Source organism: Candoia aspera, chromosome 16 (genome assembly GCF_035149785.1).
Source record: "Candoia aspera isolate rCanAsp1 chromosome 16, rCanAsp1.hap2, whole genome shotgun sequence".
NCBI lineage: Eukaryota > Metazoa > Chordata > Lepidosauria > Squamata > Boidae > Candoia > Candoia aspera.
In genome coordinates this window covers 11,994,697-12,004,290 of record NC_086168.1, presented here as the reverse complement: position 1 = coordinate 12,004,290, position 9,594 = coordinate 11,994,697, and the positions used below count along the sequence as shown (strand labels likewise).

At 58.5% G+C, this 9,594-nt stretch overlaps 1 protein-coding gene across 1 annotated transcript; it reads left to right on the top strand.

Moving 5' to 3' along the window:
• Window positions 1–593: 593 nt before the first annotated feature.
• Window positions 594–2,173, top strand: NRARP (NOTCH regulated ankyrin repeat protein). The gene has a single exon (XM_063316512.1). It carries the CDS (start codon window positions 797–799, stop codon window positions 1,169–1,171), a length of 375 nt encoding a protein of 124 aa, XP_063172582.1. The 5' UTR covers window positions 594–796; the 3' UTR covers window positions 1,172–2,173.
• Window positions 2,174–9,594: the final 7,421 nt, after the last annotated feature.

The window sequence follows — 9,594 nt, the reverse complement described above, 5'->3', positions numbered from 1 at the left end:
GACTGGGGGGTTGGGAGCTCTTGAAGGAAGACTGCCGCCTGCCCCTTTTGCACCCCTGAGCCAAAAGACCAGTGGACCTTCCTGTCTCCCCTCCGGCCAGTGCAGCGGATCCCCCAGTGGTACCACTGAATCTGACCAGGACGCGATTCCCCCTGCTCTCGGCAGCCCTGCGGGGAGCAGCCACTTTGCCGGCCTTCTCCTCTCGATCCGGTCGGTCTCGCCTGGACTCCTGAAGTCCGGGAACCATCGGGCTTGGGGGAGCCCTCACAGGCAAAGACCCCGCGAGGACGGGCAGTTCCGGAGCGCTTCCCCCGGAATGGGGACCCGCCAGGAGCCCAGATCGCCCGGCTGCTGCAAGCGAGGGCCGCGGTCGCCCGACTCCGGGGAAGCCGCCGCCGCCGCCGCCGCCGGGGGAGGCGGGGCTCGGCCGGGCCCCTCCCTTGCCGCGCGGCGGCCAATCCGCTCCGGAGGGGGTGGGGCGGGCTGGGGCCCGGCCATTGTTATGCAAATACCGAGGGGACGCCTAAAAGGCGCCCCCGCCGACGGCCCGCTCAGTCCCCGGACGACCCGCGGCGCCCGGCGCCCGTAGCAGCCCGCCCGTCCGCCCGCCAGCCAGCCAGCAGCGATACCCGGGCGCGGGGCGGACGGAGGAGCCCCAGCGCTGCGCTTCGCCGCGGCGAACCAAGCCAGCCAGCAAGCCAGGCGGCCCGGCCGGCCAGCCTCTCTGGGGCCCGCGCGCCTCGCCCATGCGGGCCGGCGCGCGGCGCCTGCCCCGTCGCCAGCCGGGCGCGCAGCCATGAGCCAGGCGGAGCTGTCGGCTCCCCGCGCGGCGCCCAGCCAGCGCGTCTTCCAGGAGGCGGTGCGCAAGGGCAACACGGCCGAACTGCACTCGCTGCTGCAGAACATGAGCAGCTGCGAGTTCAACGTCAACTCCTTCGGGCCGGAGGGCCAGACGGCGCTGCACCAGTCGGTGATAGACGGCAACCTGGAGCTGGTCAAGCTGCTCGTCAAGTTCGGCGCCGACATCCGCCTGGCCAACCGCGACGGCTGGAGCGCGCTGCACATCGCCGCCTTCGGGGGCCACCAGGACATCGTCCTCTACCTGATCACCAAGGCCAAGTACTCGGCCGCCGGCGCGGGGGACGGCGCGGGGGGCGGCGGCCGCGGCTGAGCGTGCCCCGAGCCGCGCCGGGCCCGGAGAGGAGGTCCCCGTCGCGGCGCTCCGGGGCCCCCGGCCGGCCTGCAGCCCCGCGCGGCGGCGAGCCCGTCCCTGAGGCCTCCTGGAGGACTGAGCTCTGCGCCGCGTCCCGGGAGAGGAGGTGCGCGCTGCTGGCTGGCACGGGGCGGTGAGGCGAGGCGAGGCGGGCCCCGGCCAGGACCTCCTTGCCCCGCGAGACCAGCCGCGTGCCGCCGCCGCCCTGCCTCTCATCTACCTCGGTTGTTCCACAGTGTTGGCTCCCGCGCTTCCCTTCCTTGGGCCGCTCGGCTGCCGCCCCCCGCGCGCCAGCAGCTGCCAGGGCCGTCCCCCGCCACCCCCCGCAGGGGCCTTTCCCGGCGGCGGGGTCGAGCGGCCCCTCCAGCCCCTGCTCCGAAGGCGAGGCGGCCGCAGCTTTTGTCTGGTGTCCAGACCGAAATCGCCCCTCCCCGGCGCGCCCCCCCCCCCGCTTCCAGCTCTCTCTTCCCCTCCTCGCAGTCTTTTTGTCAGCTCCAGCGGGGGGGGGGGTCGCGGCGCGGGGGAGCTTTTTTTTCTTTTTTTTGCAAAAAAGGTGGTGCATTTCGCCTGGTCTCTTTCGAAGGGGAGGGGGCGCTTTAGGAAGCGTCTTCGGAAGGTCGAGGGCGCCCCCTGCTGCTGATGGAGGGGAAGGAAACTACTGAAAAAGACATTTCGAAGGAGGCGATTTCAGATTTCAGCGCGGGGTTCGCCGCCCGGCCCGCTTCGGAAAGGAGGGGGCGCCGGTCCCCCCAACTGACTGCCCGCGTGCCTCCGATGCTGCTCTTAATCCTCCGCCGGGCGTGGTGCGCCCAGGCAGCCCCCATGAATGTCGAGGAATCGCCCGCCTCTTCTGCCCCCTTTTCGTATGCACTAGAGAGAGCGAGAGAGAAGCCTTTTTCACTGCCATATCACCTGCGTCTCTTCTCCCCCACCCCCATAGCCATTAAACCTTTTAAAATATAGTTTTTCACTGTGTTTGGGCTGCGCGTTTAAGTATTTATCTTGTACGTGTGCAAGGATGTGTGTGAACATAAATATTTGTGACTTGGGCGTTGTGTTGGAAGGGTTGTTTATTTTGTAGTTCAGAAAATACGGTTTTTTGGAGGGGCGGCTATTACGCATAGTTCTTCTTTAATGTCTGCAATACTTTCCCCCACTGCACTGAGTTATTTTGCTGTCTCCGCGGTTCCTCCGTGCCTCCCCAGCCGAGGAGGGCCTGCTTTCCAGAGCCCCCTCCTCACTCGCTTACCCTCCTGGTGGTGTTGCAAGGAATGGCGGTTAGGGCTTTGCCGTCCCTGTTGGAACCGCTGGGCGGTTCTCGGTGGGGGAGAACCAGTTCCTTTTTTCAACTGAGGGGGGGTGTTTAGAGTTGCACATAATTTCTTTTTGTCTTAAAACAGATTTGCCACGATGAAATGTCATAACATTTATGGCATAATTATTAATTAAGAAAAAGTAGCTTGTGTTCAGAAATCCAAGATCGGATTTCAGTTTTAGGAAAAGATCTTGGTGGAAAGCCCAATTTTCTGAAGGGGAACCCTTGTAAAGATGTTAACACATATTTATATTTTTATATATGAAAAGTATACCTTTGGAGACTGTGAAACCTTTTTTTTTTGGGTGAAATTAAATATCAATGAGGCTTGTTCTGTTCTTTTGCATGGTTTTTGTCCTGCTCCCCCTTTTTTTTCTTTAAAAGAACTAATTGGAGAATCCTCCCCCACAAAGAGGTGTTTTTTTCCTGCAGCGTGAACTGAGTTAGGAATATCTGCCTTTAAGGAACAAAAGGGGGCTTGTTATCTTGGTTAGCAAATTAGCAAATCCAGGGTGAGGCAGAGAAGATTGCCAGGGTTTCCTCGCTGTCCCCACAAGAGCCCCTAAGCTTTCTTGCTCTGGAGGAAGACCTGCTGACTTTGGTGACTTTGCACGGCTAGTAAGTGTGCTTTGGGCTGACACAGGAGGGAGTAAAATTAATATTTTCTATGCAACCTCATAAAATTATCGAATGTGGCTAAATGTTATTTCCCTACCTCCCGCCAGTCCCAGCGCTGAGAAATAAAAGGGATAATGTTGTTTGGCTGCTTGTGCTGCTGGACCCTTTGTGCCAAAATGGGAAATCTCTCTTTTGCCTTTATTTTAAAAAAAGGAGGGGGGGTGTTGAGGTGCGCCTATTTTGTGCTGATAACATCTGGCAATCTTCACGTCAAAAATGTTTTTCTTGGGAAAATGCATTAACATCTGTGAAGAAACAGACATTGGAAGAAGCTGATCCATGGGTTACTTCAGCGAGAGCCTTTTGCTAAACAATGGTCTTGTTTTCCCCCACTCTAGACGGCAAATACTTTTCTTAATTATGTTAATTAATTTGTGGAGAATTTTAGGCTTATATTGAAGCTTTACGTGGGTCACTGTATGATCACTTTTTAACTGGATGAAAGAACTGCAAGTCTGTACAGGGGGCTGAGTTCATGAGTGTATCATAGCATTGTGTAGTCCCAGGGTGAGAAATTTATAAATAATTTTTCCACTGATCTTTTTATATAAAAAAATGTTCCTACGTTGGTGTGTGCTTTGTTTTCTTTTCCGACCCAGAGGCTGTGATTTCAAGGAAGCTGCTGATGGGCGGGGAGTGTGAAGGGGGTCCAGGCAGGCGAGGAGGCGGGATGAGGAAGAGAGTGCGCTCCTGTTGTCTTGGACTACAGCTCCTATCACTCCTCACCGAGGGGGAAGCCACCCTGGAGAGTTGGGTGTCCTGGAAGGCTGCTGGGGAACCGGATCGAAATGCAGCAACCTTGGCAGGTCTGGGGCTGTGAGGGAAGGGCGCTCTGTGAAGGAGAGCCTCCATTGCCAGTTCAGCTTTAGAGTAGGACAAACTATTGAAGGGAGGGTTGGAAGCATTCGCATAGCTTTGGGGTCCCAGTGTGAGGAATACAGGAGGCATTGGCCACCTTTATTTCTGTCCCTCGCTGGGTACTCACAGCGAGACAAAAGGCCCTGGAGCAGAGGGTCCCAGGACCCCGACAATATCTGAAGGGCCACAGGGTCCCCACCCAGCTGGGGGGCAGTCCCAGCATCAGCTGGAGGGCACCAGGTTGGGCAGGGCTCTTGAGGGTGGCAGCCTTCTTGTAGGGATGGTGTTTCTCCCCTGAGTTTCGGCAGAGAGGCTGGCTTCACATGATGGGCTTAACTTTGATTCACAGAACTGATTTTCTCGGTGGCCCAGGCCGGATTCTCACAAGGCATTGAACCCGACTGAAGCCTTTGGGCTGGATTCGCGTAGCCTGCCAGGCTAATGGGGGCTGCGACTTGGGGGCTGAACCGGGTCAGTGAAAGAGATTTGCTACCTTCTGTTGCCAAAACAGCCCTCTAGTGAAGTTGAGCAGGCAGGGAGTTGTGCTAATCGAGAAATGGGGCCGCTCTGCAAGCAGGCTGAGTGGTTGCGTGACCCCAGCCAGGGGGTGCTGGTCCCCCAGGGGCTCTGAGGATGCCCTGCCCTTTGGGGGAGATGGAGCAGGGCTGTTTTCCACCCTGGAGGTCTGACCAGACCCCTGTGCCGGTTGGACCTCTTGCCCTGGGTCGCAAGCCTTGACTTGGCCTGGGACGGACGCCTGCGGGGCAGCGGATGCCCGTTGACAGGATGTCAACCCCCATGGTGCCCTGGCCAACAGGCTAAGCAGACCCCGGCTGGAGATTGGGGGGGATGCCTGCCTCCTCTTAATCCCACACAAGACCTGGGCTAGGTAAAAATGGGGAGGGATCAACCTTCTGGGCCAAACTGGCTCTGTGAACGAGCCCTACCCCTTAAGCCATTTGGGTTCCTGTGCTGTGTGAATAGGGCAGCTGTTCGCCTGAGATCCTGGGTTGTATGAAGCAGGCCAGGGTGGTCTGTTGGCGGCCCTCACCCCCTTGGCACAGCAGCCTGAAGCCTGCCTGGCTCGGGCCTTGGGCCTTCCCCAGGCCCACTCCCATGGCTAGCACCTGGGGTGGGCTGCTTGCCTGGGGTGGGCACTCTGAAAGGTCGCCCCTGCCCCCTCCCTGTGCATCGTAGGTGGACTCGTGCCTCTTCCTCCAAGCTGCTCCTTGGGTCCTGGATTCCAACTCTGCCATCCCAAGCCAGGCTGGCTGCTGAGCTCAGGAGGGAGCAGGTTTACTGCCACAGCCCTCTGTGGGGTAGAGAGAAGGGAAGATGATACTTCCCTGCCCTCCTTGGCACCGCTGTCAGGGACGGTATGGAGTCTCTTTGTCAAGGGAGACCGGGCTCCATCCTGCCCTCTTCTGAATGTCTGCAGGTCGAGGGCCTTCTCGCAGTTCCAGAGAGGAGGATTCCCCCACAGAGAATGGCAACTCCCAAACGTTGTCCTCTTTATTTTTCCTTAAAAAAAAAGCTGGGGCTGCTCCTGTTCCTTTTTGGGTTTGCTTCTCTAGGCCCATGCCAGCCTGTCATTCTAATTTTATGTTATTTTTCTGAATCTCATTGTCCCCGAGTTGCCTTGCGTAGGCTCCTGTCGCCGGGACCGAAACCTGTGAAAGAATTTTGAACTTCTCAAGTGTTTCCTGCAGTTGTCTCCCCGTTTTTGTTTGTGCGACTGACTCCAAAACAGATGGATGAGGGCACCTCTTGGTCTTCGGCTGGGGAGACCAAGAGGGGAACCAGGCTTTGTTTCCATCCTGATTGACACACGGATAGAAATATCCATCACCCATAAGGATGGGGATGTGTGTGTCAAATTTAAATGTCTTAGTATTAGAAGTGATGGGGGGTGGGGTGTCTGGTTGGAGGAGAGTCTGTGAGGGCCCCATTTCAACATACTTTTCAGGGCCTTGGCTGGAAATATGCATCATTAGGGTAATATAGCAGACAAGAAATTGAGCTGAAGCCAATCAGTTTAGGAATAATTGGGGGGAAAAAAAGACAAGAAGTGGCTGTTTTTACATTAGCTAAAGGAGAGTCCAGTTTTTGGAGAAGGGGTTTACTGAAAGATGCACCAAATCTGTCTGGATCCCTAAGGACGCCAGGAGGGGACGTGGTTCACGCAGCGTTTGCATGGTGCCCGGGGCGGACTGAGGGAGAAGCAGGGAGTTCTGCTTCCACATGAACCCATCCCCTAGCAGGCTGACTGGGCTCTCCCAGGAAACCAGGGGGTCAGGGTTGACCCTCGCATCTCGAATGCTGGTCTACAGCCAGCCCCTGCAGGCCAGAAGCCTCTCTGCCACTCCTTATTCTGGCCTGTCCAGCCTCTGCCCAAAGGGGTGATGAAGCAGCCCGCCTTCCGTGCAGGGCAGGACCTTTCGTGAGCGTCCCTCCGTTGTTGGCTTTTGGGCCTTTCCCACACCCTCGCCCGCCTTGGTGGGGCCACAGAAAAAAGGCAGCCCCCGTCCCCTGTGTGCAGAAGGGGGTCTCATTCAGGCCTCGTTTTCCTGGGTCCCCATTCCCTCAGCCGCCCCCCCCTCTGCCAGCCACGCCCCCATCTCTCGGCTCTTTTCTTCCTCAAGACGGGCCTGTCCCCCCCCCCCAGAACCCCTTCTTGTTTCTTTCAAAGAGGCATTGACTCTTTTCAGCCTCCCTCCCCCTCTGGCACCCCCACTGTCCCCCTTCAGCCTTTTTTTCAGCTATTCATTCCCAGGACAGCCCCCCCTCCTCCCAGTCCCCTCTCTCAAGCAGCTGCTATGCTAATGAAGGTCTGCAGAAAGGGGCTGGGGGGCGCTCCAGAAGCCATGCCAGGAGCAGCAGCTCCAACAAAGGAGGCTTCCCACCAGCCAAATCCTGCCAGCTTTTCACATTCAAATCCATTAAACAGGGAGCTCCCTTATTCAAAGCGTTGCATTAAATCCGGGAGGGAGGGAGGGAGGCTTCTCGGGCGGCCTTTCCCAATGGTGCTGGGGTGCAGGGGTGAGCGGGTGGTGGAATGGTTTGGGTAAAGGATCTACCTGGGCCCCTTCCCTCCAATGGCTCCAGAGGCCACCAGCCCATTTCCGGGGATTGGTGCCCCTGGACTGGAAAGGGCAGCCTGAGGCCCGTCCTGGGAAGCACGCTGCCCCCAGGGGGGTGACCGGCCAGATTCTGGGGCAGTGGGTTTGAACCTGCCTGCAGACCGAGGGGGATCAGCCATGCCCCCAAGCCTTGCCCTGCGTGTGGTCTCAGTCCTGGCCAAACAGAGGGGCTGTGCTGGGCAGGGCAGTGCCCCTGGAATTCCACCCCAGTGAAATGGGTGGAAATTGGGATATAAGTCCCTCATGGGAGGAGAGGGGGAGGCAAGGCTTCCTTTTAGCTATAACGTGACCAAATGTTCTGTGTCGCCACTCTGGCAGGTTAGCATTTTAGAGCTTGGTTGGCAGATGGGGGCAATCATCCACCCGGGAGAAGCAGGGAGTGGGCAGCCTTAACAGTGGGGAATGCACCTTCCCCCTGCTGTTACTTCCCTCCCATCCTCCTTGGAGATGCTCTGGTGCCCCTTCCCATCACATTAAACTGGGGTGGGGGGGGCTGAATGGCTTTCACCGGAGTGATCTCCCCAATGACATATACCCTGTGGGACCACCCCTGGCATCCTGCTTCCTTGCCCAGAGGCCCAGAGTCAGGAGTCCCTCGAGGAAGATGGGAGGGGGGATCTCCCCAGATTGGTCCTGCTTGAGAATGCAAGTGGGGAGGAGAGGATGTCAGTTTGGCTGCCCCCCCCAGAGCACTGCATTCTCTGAGCCCAGCTTCCTGGTTCCTCATTCAGATCCCACTCCCCCCACACCCATGGGAGCGCAGGATGGTCTCCCCCTGCGGCCACCTTCCAGGACGGAAATGAAAATGCGAGGCGAGGGGCGAGTATGGGAGGAGGGTGTCTTCCCTGGCGGAGGTGCCAGCCATGGGCCTCTCAATGCGTCATTCACCCTGCTCAGCCACACAGAAAATCCGGGTCATCCAGATCCTTGCCCTGCCTGGAGACAACTGTCGCTTTCTTCTTTTAATGGCTGCCCCTGGTGGGGAGGGGGCTGAGAAGCAGTGGCTCCAGTGGGAAAGGGCTGGGGTGAGGCTGGTGTGGCAGGGAGCAAGTCGCCCGGCCGGGGCCCTGCCATCTGTGAGCACGTCCCCCTTGCAAGACCCTCTAAGAGACTCTGGGGGGGGTGTCCCTTTGTCCGGCCAACTTTGGGACAAAGGGACAAAGGCTCAGCCGCAGGCAAGCCGGTGCAGGATGCCCCCCACGTCCCTTCCCCCAAGGGCACATGTGGAAGGCTCCCACTGTTCTCGCCCTGGCACAGGAGACCAAATGGCACGGGGAAGCTGGGCTGCTCACGGGGAAAGCGTTCCTGTCCCAGCGCCTCTTCCACCTAGGCTGAGAAATGTTTGGGTGGCCCCAGGGACCCCGTATGCCCAAACAGGCGGACTTGGGGAGGCTCCTTGCCCTATAAGGAAGAAGCTGTGAAATGCTGAAAAAAGCAACAATTTGGGGCAGGGCAGTGGTGAAAGCCCCCCCCCCCCAACACTCCAGTAGATTTTTTTTCCCTGACAGGCAGACCACACCTTGGTGTTTGGTGTCTCCCAGCAGTGGGGCAGACACATCCGTGCCCACATATGCCCAGTCGGGCACGTCTGCCTTCTGAAAGGCTGGAGGAAACTCTGGGGAAGACAAAGCTGGCCCCTGGTGCCCCCTGCTGGTACCAAGGGGAAACAGCCGCCCAGGGAGAGGATGGCAGAAGCTCCGCCCCCAGGGCTGGGCTGGTCACAGGAAAGGCCTGGGGGACTGGGGGGGGGGGGCTGATGGGAAGGGGTGGCACTCAAGGCCCCTCAGGTGGCGGGTACTTAGAGGGCCTTTGGTTTCCAGCAGCTCCTCGGGCACCTGTCAGGTGCTGGTTGCAACCTTTGCCAGTTTTAAGCGGGGACAGAACCGTTTCTGCAGAATTGAAAGCCACGGTGGGCAAACTCTTTGGCGTGGGCCTGGCCTTGGGAGGGGGAAGGAACAAACAAACCGTTAAAGCGCGGGGGGGGGGGGTTGCAGAAGAGATTACTCAATCCAGAAACATAAGAAAGACGCTCGAAATAACCCGCCTTGATTTTGTCTGGCATAAGATGGGCGGAGGGAAACCCTGGCAGGCTTTCAAGATTCTGTTATCCTGCAGCAGCGATAAGGAACATTCACGGCATCGCCGCCGTGTCTGTTCTTGAGCCGGCCTACCTCAAAGGGGTGACAGCTGCAATTGCCCGACACCCTTTCGAGGAAGGATTCAGCGGGGAGGCGAGAGAAAGGCTGCAGGTTTAGGGCGCAGTCAGCGCACTGGGATAGTAGAAGTGGGGAGCCGAAACGCGGGATCGCGACTAGCAAGGGACGGACTAGCAAGCGACGTGGGCTGGGAGGTGCGTGGCTTGGAGAGGAAGCCAGGAGAGGAAACGGCCA

Bases quoted from the DNA above. Each gene is read 5' to 3' on its own strand.
- NRARP (XM_063316512.1), top strand. From the start codon at position 797: ATGAGCCAGGCGGAGCTGTCGGCTCCCCGCGCGGCGCCCAGCCAGCGC.